Genomic DNA, 16,939 nt, shown 5'->3' with positions numbered 1-16,939 from the left:
ATATGCCCAAACTCTAATAAATTCTTTCGGCTGTTGATACAGGTCACAGAAAAACAACAATAACTGTAATATTGTCTTTGCTTCCACGTTTAGCAGCCTTAGTTGCTAACCTTTTTGAGCACATCCCAGGTACTTTAACAGTGTCCTTGATAATGCTCACAATGTCTTCACTGCTCATCACATCCCAAAAGCCGTCACTAGCCATTACCAGGTATTCATCATACTCAGATAACGTAGTCTCAGTTACTTCTGGTTCAGCTGTTACAGCCAGTTTTAGATCATCATCACCAATTGAACGAGTAACCTAGAGAAGTAAAAGCAGAATATGGTCATTCATTTGTGATATGGAATTTTGAATTCGAGAATAAGGAGAAAGAACCTGAAGAGCAACTGAACCAATCCTCCACGTATCAACTTGCCATTTCACATCTTTACCAGCCAAGATAACTCGATTTCTCTCCTCAACACAACTTGCCGAGTGATCCTATGTTATAATATCGAAAAGAAAATTATGATTCTCAAGTTTTAATTGATGACGAGCTAATAATGGAAACTTCCTATTTACGTACCTTACTTAGAGGATATGAACAGCCAGAGCGAGATAAAATTGCTCTACAGTCACCCGCATTAGCAACATAAAGCTTGTTTCCAAAAATAAGTGCAACAATGGCTGTGCATCCCGGATGCCAATCTTTCTGAACTCCCTTGGACCGCTCTTTGATCATTGATTCTTTCGTTTTATTTTTATGCTTTTTCTTTTTGAACTTTCAGGATTTTATGCTCTTCCTTAATTGCTTTTGCACATTTAGTGTTATCATGTTGAAAATTATTACAGAAAACACACATGTCTGGCCTCCATTCATATTAGATTTCTATGACTATAGACTTTCCTTTCTTGTCAACTACTGTTATGTTCTTTAGCAGCATATTTCGAGGATATACTTAATGCTTATTCTAGTAAATGTAAGTTGTTCTTCTACTTCTGTAATTGAGTTCATATATAATGGTATCCCCAATAAACTTGCAAAGTGACTTAGAGCTTCTGCATTGTACATATGTGATTATCCTAAGCTTAAATCATATACGAGTTGTTTCTTTTGGTTTGCTTAGTAGGTTCAATTCTTCAGACCATCTCTCCAGCTTAATACAGTTGGATCCAATAAGTATGCTCATGTTTTAGAATATCATCCAAGAAAATAAAGATCTTGTATATTTATAGAAACCTTCTCTAGTGTATTCTTCTCTCATTGTTTCATTAAGGCTTCCTTATTGACTAAGAATGATAATCTATTCTTCCCTATGTAGTTTCCAACCACTTTATTTTCTCATTCTTTAACACATTTTTCCTCCATTTCAGTTGACAATTTAAAATCAAAAGGAGAATTGAGTATCTCCACTTTTATTTTAATATCGCCCAAGTAAAATTTTCCTTTATAAGCATGATCATTTGCTTTCTTTCTTACATTATTTTCCCAGACTTCGTTTACTCTCCAGCTAAAATTGCTCCTGATAGTATAGGTCTTAGATTTAACTGACCAGTTTACTATCTTTTCATAAACTTTCTTTTTAGTAAATTTCAGTCCTTAAGATAGTGTACATTCAATTGCCCAGTTGTTTGCTGCATTTTTTCTTTGTTGATAATAATCTCTTCTTTCTTTGCGTGCATCAGGAGCTTTGTGATTTGATTTTTAGTTCAAAGAGATTTGTTGTTTCATTGTAACCAACCTTCCAAATTCCTTCTTTCTTTCCATGTTTTCTTACTACATTTTCTTCAGAATTTTTATCAGCAATTGATTCCTTACCTTAATGACTTGTGATTTGGGATGTATAATTATTTTCGGTTTATATTTATAAAAATTGTGTTTTAGAATACTTTATTTATGCATATTCTCCTATTTAGTTGATTTAATCATACAAAAAATATGATAAAATTATATTGTTTTTTTTTTGGTGGGGGAAACACCATAATTTCATTCGAAAAATCCAAAAATGGGAGTGTCAAGAATCAAAACTAAACAAACTCTATCTTTGATTATAAGATGACAAACAAATGACCCTAAAGTTTTTGAATGATAGCAATCAAATAACAGTACAAACAAAGATAACTATTAACATTCCCAATCTTTCATGGTTTTTTCATATTCGCTTTGTAGGTAATGTTGTTTTCTTCCACGTCCCCTTCCTCACTCATATTTCACGAAAGGTGATTGAATTGTAGAAGATAATGATATTTGTTTTTTTCTATTGTTAAGCCTACCTCGGTATGATTAGAATGCCTATATATTACACGTCACCTATATAATTCCATAAACATTCAATATCATTCCTTCTATTTCTTTTAAATAACTCCTAACTATGACAAAATAACAAACATATTCAGAAAATAAAACGTAAATTAATAATAAAAAAACATAAGAATGAAATGGATGGCCAGAGTGCCAAATGGGTTAGATAAAATTGATATTGGGTAGATGTTTAAGGTGAAAAAATAGTGCAAATTTGATGGTATTTAAGTTAGAATCATCAAGTTTCCAAATATTATCACTATCTTGTACAATTTGATTGAATCAAGGAAAGTGGAAGATTGATTATTTAAGTTTGAATATATTTTATTATTATTCTAATTAGATTTAGTTTGGGATTAACCATATGTAACCCAGTCTAATAAGGTCTAGGTGACAATATTCACTAAAAACAATTTTTATTATGATTTTATTTCTATTTAAATTATCAATAAAGAAGGATCTATCTCAAAATAAATACTTTTGAACACGTGAATGTCCCCCTAATGTACACTTTCTTTCTTAGACAATTACGTGAGCTTACTACATAGCTTAGAAACATATGGTAATTATTGTTAAATTTGTTGAGTTCACTCATTTCTTTTGAGCTAACATTACTAGGATTTGTCCCCCATCCTCCCCCACATTAATAATTAATTGTCATTAAGAGAACAAGATCAAACTTAATCCATCCTAGATATATAATATAATCAAGGTTCAATAGCTTGTAATTATAAATTAATCACAACCGGAAGAATAATCGGTTGTCTTTTTGGTACAATTAAATTCTCAAATCAGATGATAGTGAGAATGGAGAAAATTTATTAGTCTATAAAAGTTTTTTCCATTAATTTAATGTACTCAATATCAGATGACAGTGAGAGTGGAGGAAATTTATTAGTCTATAAAAGTTCTTTCCTTTAATTTGATTTACTCAATATTAGATGATAGTGAGAGTGGAGAAAATTTGTTAGTCCATAAAAGTTTCTTCCTTTAAGTTGATGTACTAATATTTATATTTTTCTTCCTTATTAATTATAGTCTTAGTGTTCGGAGATTTAGGCAATATTTGGTCGTACTCCGGAATTCTTGAGTAGGTTTTTCTTTTGGCCAAATATTGTGTACGTTTCCGAACACTAAGACTATCAATTAAAAAGAAGAAGATATACAAGTACGTACTGGTTACATCAGATCAAAATGAGGAAAATTTCTTTTAGTTTAAACCTCCCCACTCCAATGTGAAATTCCAACAATCAACCTAATCTTCCTAATCAGACTGCACATGAGCATTGTCTATACTAAGTCTAAGAGATGATTGTTTTGAAGAATGAAAATGCAGTCATTAATGAAGAAGGGACCGACCACTCAAATCTTTCTCTTTTTTTTCCATTTTTCTCCCTTGAATCAGAATTATGTGATTCAATAGTTGGTATCAAATCACTCAATCTAACAGCTAAAAAGGGTGCATGGGGGCTAACATGTCTTTTTCATCATTCTTTTATAATGATTCCCCACTTCACTCATTTTCAATCATGGAAAGCAAGACCCTTGATTTCTCTAGCAATTATAAATACTTTTTCCTAAACTCAGTCCAAAAAAAGAAAAATTATTAACGATCAAACTTTTATGTATCCAAATCTTTTAAAACATTTATTATAATATTAGTAATAACATATATTTATGTTGGGATGCTGCAATATGGACAAAATCTTTGATGTAAGATAAGAAAACATGATATATACATATCTAAAGATTATAAACTTTTAAATTAGGATTTCAAATTAAATGTAACATATATAGTAGTATCTTGAAATATCTTGGTCCATTACATTCTGTCCATCTTTGTGCTCTGACTACATTCCATCCACATTCCCTTTTCAGCTAAATTCAGTAAAAGCATACAAAAAAACACCCACTAAGTTACTAAAATACAGAAAAAAATGGCATGCCTAGCTATTTCAACATCTTCTCCTCTGTCCAAACCAAACCAATGAGAGCTCAAAAACACAGCCCATTGTTGTGACTTGACAACTTTGGGAGTCGATCTTGATACTTTCCTATCCTCCACATGCATATACATACACATCAAAGATATATATACATATATTAAGAAGAGAGAAAGGGAAAGCTCCACAATCATTCACAAGAATATATATCAAATGATGAAAGAGTTGCAAACTATTTCTGCAGTTTTCCTGTTACTTCTCCTACCATTTGTCATGTGTTCATCATCATCATCATCATCCCAGGGACATGGGATAACAGATCAAAGGCATCATCCTAAACTAACCGAGGATATTAATGCTCATCAGGTAAATTTTACAAACCTTGAGAATCCCTTTCCCTTTGATTTCAGTATTTCATGAGTTAATATCTAATTTTGTATACAGCTGATAAAAGGGAAGCTATTATTCCAAGCAAAACTTCATGGATTTCTAATGTGGGCATCAATGGGATTCCTGATGCCTATTGGAATATTAGTTGGAAAAATGTTAAACAAAGAACACAGCAGAAGAATGCTCAAGATCATGTTCTACATCCATGCAACTTTCCAGGTTTTTAATTCTAAACATTTTTCCTCTTAAAATAGTAAAAACTTACTCAAGATTACATTTTTTATTTAATTACAGACAATCTCAACACTTATAGTAACAACAGGAGCAATATTATCAATGAAGTACTTTGACAATTCTTTTAAGAATAGTCATCAGAAACTAGGGTTAGCACTCTATGTTGCTGTTCTAATACAAACCTTACTCGGATTCCTAAGGCCTCACAGGTAGGTAATAATTACTTTGAGATTGAAAATTTGAAACTGATGATGGGTTATTTGAAAAATGATATAAATTTTTTCATAAAACAGTGGAAGAAAAGGAAGAAGTGGATGGGTTATCATTCATTGGTTAATGGGGACAACAGTTTCTTTAATGGGTATCATCAATATCTACACAGGATTACAATCTTACAATAAGAAAACATCAAAAAGTATAGGGCCATGGATTGCAATATTTACAGTGGAGATATCTTTGATAACATTTATATATCTTTTACAAGACAAGTGGGTTTATATTACAAAAACATCAAATATGATTGAATGTATTTAATTAATTAATTAATTAATTGATGTTTAATATATAAATAAATAAATGAAAGAATTTATTGAATCAGAATTGAACATTTGAAGATGAGAAAGAAATTAAAATCAAAAATGGCAGCCGCAACAGAGGAAGAAGAAACAGAGAGTGGAGACGAGAACGACGGCTTCTAAAACGTACATGATCTTGAATACGACGTCGTCTAGTATGGAGAATTTGAAAGATATCAACTTTTTACCACTTGAACGCCATAGAAGCTCTTTACTCTTGATCACCTTCTTCTTCAATGACCATATCAGCTTCTTCTTCGTCCACATTTCCTCTCTCCTCTTTCTCTCTCTTCTGGTTCTATAATGTATGTATTTAAATAACGGATAATATACTTTTTAGGAAAGTTAATTATAAATTATTAATAACGGCTAATTGCTTTACTTTGTTTTTAAACGTTATTAGCTGTCCTAGCTGAGACTTCTTCCTACTTTTTTTTCTTTTCTTTTTTGCATAACGGATACTTTTTGTATTAGAAAATTTGATTTATTTTTAAATAACCAAAATATAATTATTATTTTTTAGACCATTACACATTACAGCTGTAATATATATTTTTTATTAAGTTAACTATAAATTAAATGTACATGACAATTTAATTCATTTTATAATAGAGAAACTTTTATTTATTTATTTATTTTTGTTAATTTAACTGAGAGTTATATATAATAAAGTAAAATGATAAATTAATAAAATAATTAATAATTTAGATATTAAATTATATGAATAATTTATTAAATTATTTTTTTAATAAAATGTCAATCAATTTATTGAATGTCACCTAAACTAAATTAAGTTCGGGATTAATATTTGAGTAAAGTTAGTCAAACAAACTAATATGATCCAAAAATTAAAGTTATTGTACATTAAAAATAAATGTATAGCCAGAAGAAATTAAGTATGATTTGAAAAAGTTGTTACATTCACTAAACAACTAATATAACTATTATTATTTTATAAAATTTAAATATGTAGACAATATTAAATTAATTATATCTTGTAAAAAAAATTAAAAAAAACACAACTGGATAAATAAAATATATTCATAAATTATAACAGAATCTTTCTCTTATTATGATTTCTCTTTTATATAAATTTGGCTAAGTTGAGTGGACTTTTTTCTAAATGAGTTTCCAAATAATTGAAATTAAATAATTCATTATTAAAAATATAAAATATAATATTAGATTAGATAATTTCATCTTTTAACAAAATGATGAATACATACTCAAAAAAATTAACAGCAAATTAACTATTAAAGAATTTCCATCAACTAATTTTGAGTATTATTCAGATAAAAAAAGTTCAAGATGAAAATTTTATCAAACTAAATAAAATATCGTTTCAAACTAAATATAGTAAAAAATAAAAAAAACACAATTCGTTATCATTTTTAGCCACCATTTGGTTAGGAGTATTAAATACAGGGATACAAACTGTAAGGTATTAATTGTATAAGTGTATTGAGAGATATAAATTATAAAGGTTATTTGTGTTTAGTTGGAAGTAAAAAAATTATAAATTATATAATTTTATTATTTTGTGTTTGTTGGTGATATAAGAAAGTAGTAAAAAGTATTAAAAAAAATATATATTTTATCCTTTTATATAAATTATTTTTAATTATTATTTTAATATTTATTTGACGAAGTTTATTGTTTTATTTTGTTTAATTGTATGCGGTAAAGGTGTAAGAAAACCGACCAAACCGGACCGAAACCGTTCAAACCAAACTAAATATCAAACTGAACCACCTAAACCGAGTTCAAATCGGTTCTGATTTGACTAAACTGAGCTATACGGTTCGGTTGGTCGGTTTGCAGTATCATAATATGTTAGTTTACCGACCGAATCGAATATATTGATTTTGTATAATACGATTACGTTATTTATTTTCCTCTGTATATTAATATATAATCTATATATATATAATGATGCTTAATTTTTAAAATATCCGGATTTCAGGGTTGAGAGTTGTGGTTAATCTGGATATATATGTGACAGTAAATTGATACTTGGGTGGGGTTGTGGGTTGACCCGCCCATATATACTTAAAACGGTTAAAAATAAAATTTAAAATGTTATATGTGTGTTTCGAATTTACAACCTAACAAAATAAGTATAACATTTTAATCAACTAAGCTAATAACACTTTATTTTTTTAATTCAACGTCAAATTTGATGAATACGGAATATTTTAACAATATAAGTTCAACTTTTTAACTAATTAATGTATAATATGAATCAAATATTTGATTGACCAAAGTGAAAGTGTAATGTCACGAGATGAAAGATTTATTCAAAAAAAATATGTGAGAAAAATAAGTTGTTTTATCGAATTAAATAAAATGTGAAATGAAAGTGTTCTATTTTTATTCGTGATGTATTAAGAATTTTAAACATTAAATATATATTATTATTTTTATTATTATTAAATTTATTTTAATTATATTTTTATCTATGTGTATAGCACGGAAATTTTCATAATTATATATTATAATAATAAAGTAAACGATGGTTCAGACTCTTCACTTTTCAATGTGAGCCTACCTAGTCTTATTCGCTGGCCGTAAGGACGGATCCAGGATTCGGTAGTGGGGTGGGCTTAAAAAAATTTTAAGGTGAGCTAAAGTAAAAAATGAATTTTTTTTAGATAAAACGGGTAAATAAAAGTAAGTTTTACCATTTTTAATAATTAAATAAATAAAATAGTGAATTCTATTGAATTTTTTTTAATAATTAAGGGTAATGTCACATTTTAACCGTAAAAAAAAATCGGGGTGGGCTGAAGCCCACCCGAGCCCCTACATAGATTCGTCCCTGGCTGGCCGCTGCAACCTGCAAGTTCAACTGCTCAAGCTGCCTCTGTTTTTTTTTTTATTTACAATTAACTATTTTTTCATTGATATAGTAATTAACTATTTCTCACTAGTGTCAAAAAAAAGTTTTATACTAAAAATTGTTGAATTCATCAATCATCTTCAATGTTACAATATTACAATGTTAATCTTTATTCACACAATGTTAATCTTTATTCACACATTTTCTCTACCGAATAACTCTCTAAAGCTAGCTTTTAACCTCATATTCAAAGCTTCAATTTATAACAATTTATATCAAACCGACTACACTAACAGTTTTAAATTTAGCAAACCGACCTCAACGGTTTGGATGTACATTTCGATCAATAAACCGATCAAACCGAACCGCTTATAGTGTGCGGTGAATGAATTGTAAATGATTATTTATAGTTACTGGTTTCTTATATTCTTATTCTCTTTATTGAATTGTAAAGATGGTTTAACCAACAAAAAAAAATGCAAATTATTGTCTCTATACCATCATACATTCTAACATGCCAGCTTTCTGTGGTGATTTTAACTCCGTTAAATGCTGCAACACAAACCATGAGGATTATGAGAGTTAAGTCATGTAAAGTCTCCCAAACAAACATCCAAAATGACTTTAAAGGTTTTTCAATGAAACAGTTGAAATCATAAGCCTTTTATTTGCAAGATATATGATAGACATGGAGTTATGTGATATCCCTTTTAATCCTTCTTTTGAATCTAGACCCTCAAAATCAACTTGTGTTGTTGATAAATCAATGTTGTCACTTTGGCAAATGAAGGAAAGAGGAAGATAAAGGAGAGTGAAGGAAAGGGAAAATAAGAAGATGAAAGAAGAGAAAAAAGGTATTAATGGAATAAAATTTTTAATAAAGGCTGGCAAGTTACAATTTTATACTTAATATAAATTATAATTTGTAATTTGTTTATTTAATATATATATATATATATATATAATTTCAAAACCAACCCCCTTACAAATTTTATATAGGGACAATTATATTCTATTTATAGTTTTATACCCCCACCAAACGGAGGCTCAAGGTAACATTAGTTATTAAAATTTTGTAGCTTGAAGGTGGTAGGTTTGTAAATATGACAAATTGTGTGGATAATTTAAACTGAATAGAATGAATATGTCAGCGGACTTGAAGAGAACTCAAATACAGCCAAATAATGAATTAAATTTGTTGTATCTTAGCAAAAATAAATAAATAAATAAAAATAATACGCAAAAGAGAGAAGCATCTTGAATTTACAATAATAATAATAATAATAATAATAATAAATGGAGCGGGGGTTGTGGTGGTGGTGATAGTGGTATAACTTACAAAAATGTATTTCTCCTTCTCTTGTAGTTGTTGTCTCCTCCTCCAATCATATTCTGATGAGGTCTTGGACTGACTAATTAACTGGCTTTCCTTGTCCAGAGAGAGAAAGTGCGCATGTTTCGCTTTCGTTCTCAAGTTTACTTCTCTTTCTCTCTCTCTCTCTCTCTCTAGTCTTTCGGCGGGAGAGAAGGAAGTAGATGAGTAGAAGAAACTTTTTTCTCTGCTTCTACGAAACTGTTTACTTCTTCTTCTACTTCTAAGATCTCTCATCTCCTCTCCTCAACACCAACGACTGGAAATTCAATCTCCATCTCCATGAGGTATGTATGCCCTTAATTTCTCTGATTCCACTAAAGGGTTATGCTTATTCTTCTCAGAATGTACCACTTACTTATTAGCTTTAATAATTGCTTGCTTAATCCTACAAATACACTTTTAGTATGGAGGACTGACTTGCAATTCTAATCAAATCTAATTACCATCAGAAAGTGACCCAAATGGATCAACTGGATTCGGTTTCAGTTTCAGGTACTCCCTTCCCTCTCTTTCTCTTTCTCTTTCTTAGTAGCACTGCACTGCACTGTTTCATGTAGACAGTTTGTTTAGTGGGTGTAGGACCATCTAAAATTCCAAGACCTGAAAGTTCTAAAAAAATGGTGTTTAATGCCTGGGGAGGAGGAGGGATCACACAGGGAGAAGGAGGAGGAGGAGATATATTTAATGCATCAAGTGATGTGAGCCTCTTTTCCACATCCTTGCCCCTTCTTCCTTATGAGAAAGGTATGTATGTATGTATGTATTATTATGGTTGCTGCTTTATCGAGTGAAAAGATTTCCCTATTTGTTTGTTTGTTTGCAGTGAATACCAATGGTGTTTCCACGGATGATTCTTCTTCTCAAAGCTTTGACACAGTGCATGATCAAGAATATAAGGGAAAGCTTCTATTTGAAGATATTGAGAGTGCCATAGGAAGCTTGCTTCCTGGAGATGAAAACGAGCTTTTAGCTGGCATAATGGATGATTTTGACCTTACTGATTTACCCACCCGTTTAGAGGAATTGGAAGATGATCTTTTCGACAGTGGTGGTGGGATGGAATTAGACTTTGAGACCCAAGATAGATTAGTAGGTGGTTTATCAAGACTAATCTTGTCTGATGGAAACCCTAACAACAACAACAACAACAACGGGACAGGCCATTTTGGTGTCCCGAGCAGTATGTGTACAATAGCCGGAGAACATCCATTCGGAGAACATCCTTCGAGGACATTATTTGTTAGGAATATCAACAGTAATGTTGAAGATTCTGAACTGCAGTCAATATTTGAAGTATGCACCCTGAATTTATTTCTCATCTCCTGGTACTATTATAAATGCTGAAATTTGAATTCCATTGTAGCAATATGGAGATATCAGAACTTTGTACACTGCATGCAAACATAGAGGCTTTGTGATGATATCTTACTATGACATCCGAGATGCTCGAAATGCGATGCGTGGATTACAAAACAAGCCCCTCAGACGTAGGAAATTGGATATTCATTTCTCTATTCCGAAGGTGAATTAGCTTTTGGTACATTTAGATATTATAGTGCACCATCTAATAATATATATATATAACATTGTAAGTTGTTTGGTGCTTTTCAGGATAACCCATCAGAAAAGGATATAAATCAAGGAACCCTTGTTGCATTCAATCTGGATGCTTCAGTATCCAATGATGATCTCTTGCAAATCTTTGGTGCTTATGGAGAGGTCAAAGAGGTATACTACTTCCTAACAGCATAACTCGTCTTTTTCCCCCCAATAACTTAACTGTGGAGGCCCATTTCCCAACTGCAGATTAGGGAAACACCACACAAACGACATCACAAATTCATAGAGTTTTATGATGTTAGAGCAGCGGAGGCAGCTCTAAAAGCCCTTAACAGGAGTGACATAGCTGGGAAACGCATAAAGCTCGAACCAAGCAGGCCTGGTGGGACCCGCAGGAGGTATGAATTGTCATTTAAGCGAAATAGAAAGACTGGTTTCATATTTCTCTCAAGTTTACATCTTTCTAACAAAGAAACATTGTTGTTAATTACTTATTGAAGTATTGAAAATTCTGTCTTCAGCTTGATACATCAACTGAGTCAGGATATGGAACACGATGATGTCAGATTTAGGCAGCAGGTAGGCTCTCCATTAACCGTTTCCCCACCAGGTAACTTTCATTTGTTTCTGTTTGCATAAAATTGGGTAATTGTCATTTGAGTATCTTTTACAAGTGCTGAAATAATGTTACGCTTATTGGTAGGTAACTGGTCACATTTCGGTAGTCCGGTTGATCACAATCCTCTGCAAGGCCTAAATCAATCGCCAAATTTTGGGCCTTTGAGCCCAATGCAGAGCAATCATTTATCCGGATTGGCTACCATCCTATCGACTCAAAAGGTTGCTCCAATTGGTAATAAGGATCAAGGACAGTTTTGCCATGCTAACCAGGTAATTGGCAATTCAAGATTAGATCCACAGCTTTCTCTTGGTGAATCAAATTCAGGCATTGGAATGTTGTCTGGTCCTCAATTTCTTTGGGGCACTCCCTCTCAATATTCATCAGACTGCTCCAATTCTTCTTCTGCATGGGAAACATCATCCATGATGACAAGGCATCAGCCGTTTACATCTAGTGGACAAGGACAAGTTTACTCGCAGAATAATCTACACGGAATTTTATCGGGTTTGCCACACCAGCATCACTATGTTGGATCTGCCCCACACTTGGGGTACTTTCCAGAATCCCCTGAAGTCTCCTCCGTGAATCGATCTTCATTTAGTGGCTTAGGCATAAATCAGAAAAATAGGCATTACATGTTAAATCACGGTTTTGCACATCATCAAAACATCAATGGAAGTGGTTCATCCAGTTCCAAAATTATGTCATTTCCAAGTAACGGGCCTTTATTCTATGGTAATGGTCCATTTCAAGGAATTGGATCAACAAATAATGATGGATTGCTTGATTTTGGTGGAAGCCGGAGGATGGAACATAATGTCAACCAAATGGACATTAAAAAGCAATATCAGCTTGATTTGGATAAGATCAAGAATGGCGAAGACACTAGAACTACTTTGATGATTAAAAACATTCCGAATAAGTAAGATCATCCTTCACAGAGATGTTTGTTGACTGCACAATGGTCTAAGCTTTTGTTTTGTGTTCTAGGTACACCTCAAAGATGTTGCTTGCAGCCATTGATGAACAGCATAGCAGTACTTATGATTTTCTCTATTTACCCATTGATTTCAAGGTATAGCCTTGTTGGACCTATGATAGATTCACTAATTTCTAACAGTCAAAGAAACTATAACAGTTTCTCCATTTGATTGCAGAACAAATGCAACGTGGGTTATGCTTTTATCAACATTATCTCTCCTGCACATATCATTGCCTTCTGTGAGGTTAGTCTCTTCCCTGCATTTTAGGTTTGGAAAAAGTTATAATTGTGCGACGGTGTTGAATGAGTTTGCCAGTTTCAAAAAAGCAAATGGTTGTTTGTACAGGCATTTAATGGAAAGAAATGGGAAAAGTTCAATAGCGAAAAAGTTGCTTCTTTGGCTTATGCAAGGATTCAAGGGAAGGCAGCTCTTGTTTCACACTTCCAGAATTCAAGTCTGATGAATGAAGACAAGTGGTGTCGCCCTATTCTTTTTCAGTCTGAAGGTCAAGTTACCGATCAGGTAACAACTTTTATTCACGCTATAATATATATTTTCTAAATAACTCATCAAATGACATTATATGTAATCAATCTAGGAACCGCCCTTCAACAGCAACCTCAACATCTTTATTCGTCAACCTGACGGCTCTTACTCGGGTGATTCACTTGAAGGCCCTAAAAGCAACATAATAGCTGAAGAACCAATCATAAGAAGAATCTAAGTGGGCTTTATTCTCATGGACCTAGTTCTGTGGCCTTTGATTTCTAACAAGTGTACAAATATCCAAGGTACATAAACCTAGAAGAGAACCGGTTGAAGTAATCATATCTATCGGTTGTATGTATGTTTTCTTGTTGTACTCGTCTGCAAATGTGAATATGTATTATATTATTCAAGGGGGGCTCAAATTACAGATCTGGGACTGTTTCCCTAATAAGTGTATAGATTGGGAGAAAAACACAGAATCCTAGCTTCTATTGTATACCATCTGTAACATCATGTGTGTAAATAAACTTGTTACCAAGTGTTAATTTACTTCAACATTGTACAGTTATTTATCTGTCTCTGCCTCTTTATTATTTTTTCCCCCAGGAATGTAGTAGATTGCAGAGATAAAACTAATCATAGTAGTAAACAGGCATGTCTTAAAATCTCGCAAAGTTAATGGTCAACACGCAAATGTTAATAAATAAAACAAGAAATGTCATATTTATCATATCTGGAGGGCATCGGCTATGGATCCTGCAAGGCTCAAGACTTCGAATGGTGCATTATTAGCTATAGCTTTGACAGTAAGAGGGCATGAATCTGTTATCCAGAAGTATGAGAATGCCTTATCCGAGTTATCTGTTTGTCAAACAATACAAGATTGGAAACCGATTAACACAATTTGAAAAAAGCAAATAAAAATGTTCTAAGGTGAATCCTTTTTTTTACCTTTGCCCTTGTGTATGAACCTCTCCCACGACTGCTTGGGAAATACTGCATGGGTTACATACGCACTCACCTTTGCAGCACCATTAGCCGCCAAAACTTTCTAATGGAACCCGGAAAGAAAAAAGTGAATCAATTAAGTTGCAATCGTCACAAACTTGCACATTTTTCTATAAGAGTGTTTTCAAATAGGCTCATTGAAAGGAGAATTGTACCTGACACTCAATTAGAGTACCTCCTGATTGCACCAAATCATCAACTATGACAACATGACAACCACTAGGATTACCCTCCTTCAACCTAACTATTCGTTTATCACCTTCTCGAACCTTGTTGCAAACTACCTGCCAGGATAATCAAAATTAGAGGTTCAGGCAATTATAAAAAATGGCTTAGAAATATTATAGACTTGCCATAGGAAAATCATCAAGTAGCTTGTGAAATCGCTTCCAAGCTCCATCATCTGGAAATGCTACAACAATCTGTGTAATTAAAGGATAAACAAAAAATCAAGAATACATCATTTGATGAACATATAACCTGTGGAACAATATTAATGGCACTTAGAAGATACATAAACAATTACCTTGTCAGAACTAGCAAGCTGGTGAAGACGTTGTTTCAGCAGAGGGATACCGGTTTCAAAACAAGGCAGAACCTGATCTCCAAAATAAAATCGTTCCTGCAAATCAAAACAAGACACAATCACTGTAACAGGCAAAACTAGCTTTTCGAGCAACGAAGCTAAGGTGGGCTTTCATAACAGACTATCAATTAATCATCATAATTAAGTAATTATTTGAATCAAGTTGACTTGAAAACTGTTAGCTTAAACCACTTCATTTTGTTTTCAGCTTAAATTAAGCTATAAATCAGGTTTAATTTGATAATTTATGAATAACTTAACTACAGTAAAAGCATACAAAATGACAATTTAACCCTTATAAATTAATCAAATTAAGTTCAGTACGGGTTAAATAGTCGACATTAGTTTCACATATTATAATTAACTTACATATCAAATACTTGAAATCCAGATATTTACATTTTATTTATTCATCATTTGTTTTCAACAAACTTAACTAATTCGACACTTAAAAAACTCATTGTTAGGTTCATCACTTAATTTTCAGTTTGATCAAAATGCTCACCCTAAATGAACACAGACATGTAAGTTCACAAAAGAACAATTCATAATACCACCCTTTCATTCAATATGAAGAATAAAAGCAAGCATGTGAAAAGAAAATATTGACAGATCCAATATTAGGGATACCAACCTGTAAGGCATGAATGTCATAGATGACTAGACTTGTTGGACCACCCCTTGATATTGGAATATTTGACAGAATTCTGGCCATAGTAAAAGCAGTTGCGACATCTCCTTCTTCTTCCATACGTTCAAATGAGCCAGTTGGAAAGAAAGGTAATACCAAAGTGAAAGAAGCAACAAACAACCTCGGAAGTGCATATATGACAGACAGCTGCTCAAAGATGACAGCAGGGGAGCTGAAGGATGCCAAAAATGCAACATGCTGCCCTCGAATGTCGTGTGCATTGTTAATGAATAAGTTGGGAAATCCGTCATCAAAGTTCCTGAGACATTAAAAAAATGCTTGTTATACAGAAATTACAGTAATTAAGCAATGGTTTCTAAATCACTCAACCATCAATAATCTACATATTAGTTTTCAGTTGTAGTTCTAAATAGTATGCATTGCTACTTATTGATTGAATGTACAAATGAAAACTATAGGAAAGCATCTACATACCACAAAAATGTAGCAAGATAATGTGAAATAAGACCAAATGGGGCTATTAAGGAGGTTCGCTACAGTACACTCATCCTATTTTCTAGACAGGATTTCCAAAGCAAAAGAAACTAGGGCATGAACAATGAATATGAAGCTTTTGGCGTGGACTGTGGTCAATGAAAAGTTAATCTCTTCAAAAAAAACAATGAATATCCAGCTAAAAACCTCGAATTTCATAATCAATGGTATGCTCAAACATATAGATATGTGTATATATCAAGAGGAAGTATATAAAGAGAGAGAGAGAGAGAGAGGACCTCCAGTTGATAGATTGGAGCTGAATAAGGTCAGATTGAGCGGCAACTTTCCTTGCAAGGTCTTGTGATTCAGTGCAGTAAAACAAAAGCACGTGTTTGTTCCGCTGTTTCTTCACCAGTATTCCCGACCTAGTATTGCTTACAGCTTCCTGATTCTGCTTCAAAGCTTCACTCGCCATGGTAATACCTGATGATGAGTGTGTAAGAGAGAGGGGGGCTAGGGAATAATCGTCACTCGGCAGGGTTTGCTCACTACAAAGTACAAACAGAGAAAGAGTATTTCAAAATGAGGGACACATTTTTTTTTTTTTCAAACTATCCAACTTTCTTTCTCTAAATTATTAAAATTAAATTAAATTAAATTAAATATTATACATTAAAATTAAATATATTTTATTTTAATATTTTATATTTTTTATATAATGTATTATTTTGATAAAAATATGTGTAACACAAAAAAAAAGTCGCAATTTATTACATTAAATCGGTCTCGTAAAATAAATTAAACTCAATAATCAATATCATAAATATCTTTCTCTCGAATCTTGAACGTTACGAAGAACTGAAATAGTAGATTTGACTAAAGTTCTATTTTTAACTTTGTCGATTAAAATAATTTTTCGAC

The 16,939-nt window shown here is 32.2% G+C and overlaps 3 protein-coding genes across 3 annotated transcripts; 2 read left to right on the top strand and 1 right to left on the bottom strand.

Moving 5' to 3' along the window:
- Window positions 1-4,011: 4,011 nt before the first annotated feature.
- Window positions 4,012-5,761, top strand: LOC124921746 (cytochrome b561 domain-containing protein At4g18260-like). Its single transcript, XM_047462442.1, has 5 exons — window positions 4,012-4,594; window positions 4,673-4,837; window positions 4,913-5,061; window positions 5,146-5,340; window positions 5,451-5,761. Exons 1-5 carry the CDS (start codon window positions 4,442-4,444, stop codon window positions 5,548-5,550), a joined length of 762 nt encoding a protein of 253 aa, XP_047318398.1. The 5' UTR covers window positions 4,012-4,441; the 3' UTR covers window positions 5,551-5,761.
- A 3,938-nt stretch (window positions 5,762-9,699) lies between these two features.
- On the top strand, window positions 9,700-13,863 carry LOC124921556 (protein MEI2-like 5). Its single transcript, XM_047462232.1, has 13 exons — window positions 9,700-9,925; window positions 10,091-10,133; window positions 10,221-10,385; window positions 10,465-10,934; window positions 11,005-11,163; window positions 11,253-11,369; window positions 11,448-11,599; window positions 11,723-11,811; window positions 11,905-12,745; window positions 12,814-12,898; window positions 12,981-13,049; window positions 13,152-13,328; window positions 13,405-13,863. The coding sequence occupies exons 2-13, from the start codon at window positions 10,103-10,105 to the stop codon at window positions 13,528-13,530; spliced, it is 2,481 nt and encodes an 826-aa protein (XP_047318188.1). The 5' UTR covers window positions 9,700-9,925; window positions 10,091-10,102; the 3' UTR covers window positions 13,531-13,863.
- Window positions 13,864-13,897: 34 nt separating this feature from the next.
- LOC124921557 (ribose-phosphate pyrophosphokinase 4) lies at window positions 13,898-16,582 on the bottom strand. The gene is made up of 7 exons (XM_047462233.1): window positions 16,315-16,582; window positions 15,524-15,839; window positions 14,830-14,925; window positions 14,657-14,725; window positions 14,459-14,587; window positions 14,247-14,346; window positions 13,898-14,156 (listed from the first exon to the last, which is right to left on the bottom strand). The coding sequence occupies exons 1-7, from the start codon at window positions 16,491-16,493 to the stop codon at window positions 14,023-14,025; spliced, it is 1,023 nt and encodes a 340-aa protein (XP_047318189.1). The 5' UTR covers window positions 16,494-16,582; the 3' UTR covers window positions 13,898-14,022.
- Between the last annotated feature and the right edge of the window lie 357 nt (window positions 16,583-16,939).

The sequence above is a fragment of the Impatiens glandulifera genome, chromosome 1 (assembly GCF_907164915.1).
Source record: "Impatiens glandulifera chromosome 1, dImpGla2.1, whole genome shotgun sequence".
Classification (NCBI taxonomy): domain Eukaryota; kingdom Viridiplantae; phylum Streptophyta; class Magnoliopsida; order Ericales; family Balsaminaceae; genus Impatiens; species Impatiens glandulifera.
Note: the sequence above shows the minus strand (reverse complement) of the source record. Positions and strands in the feature narration are given on the sequence as shown.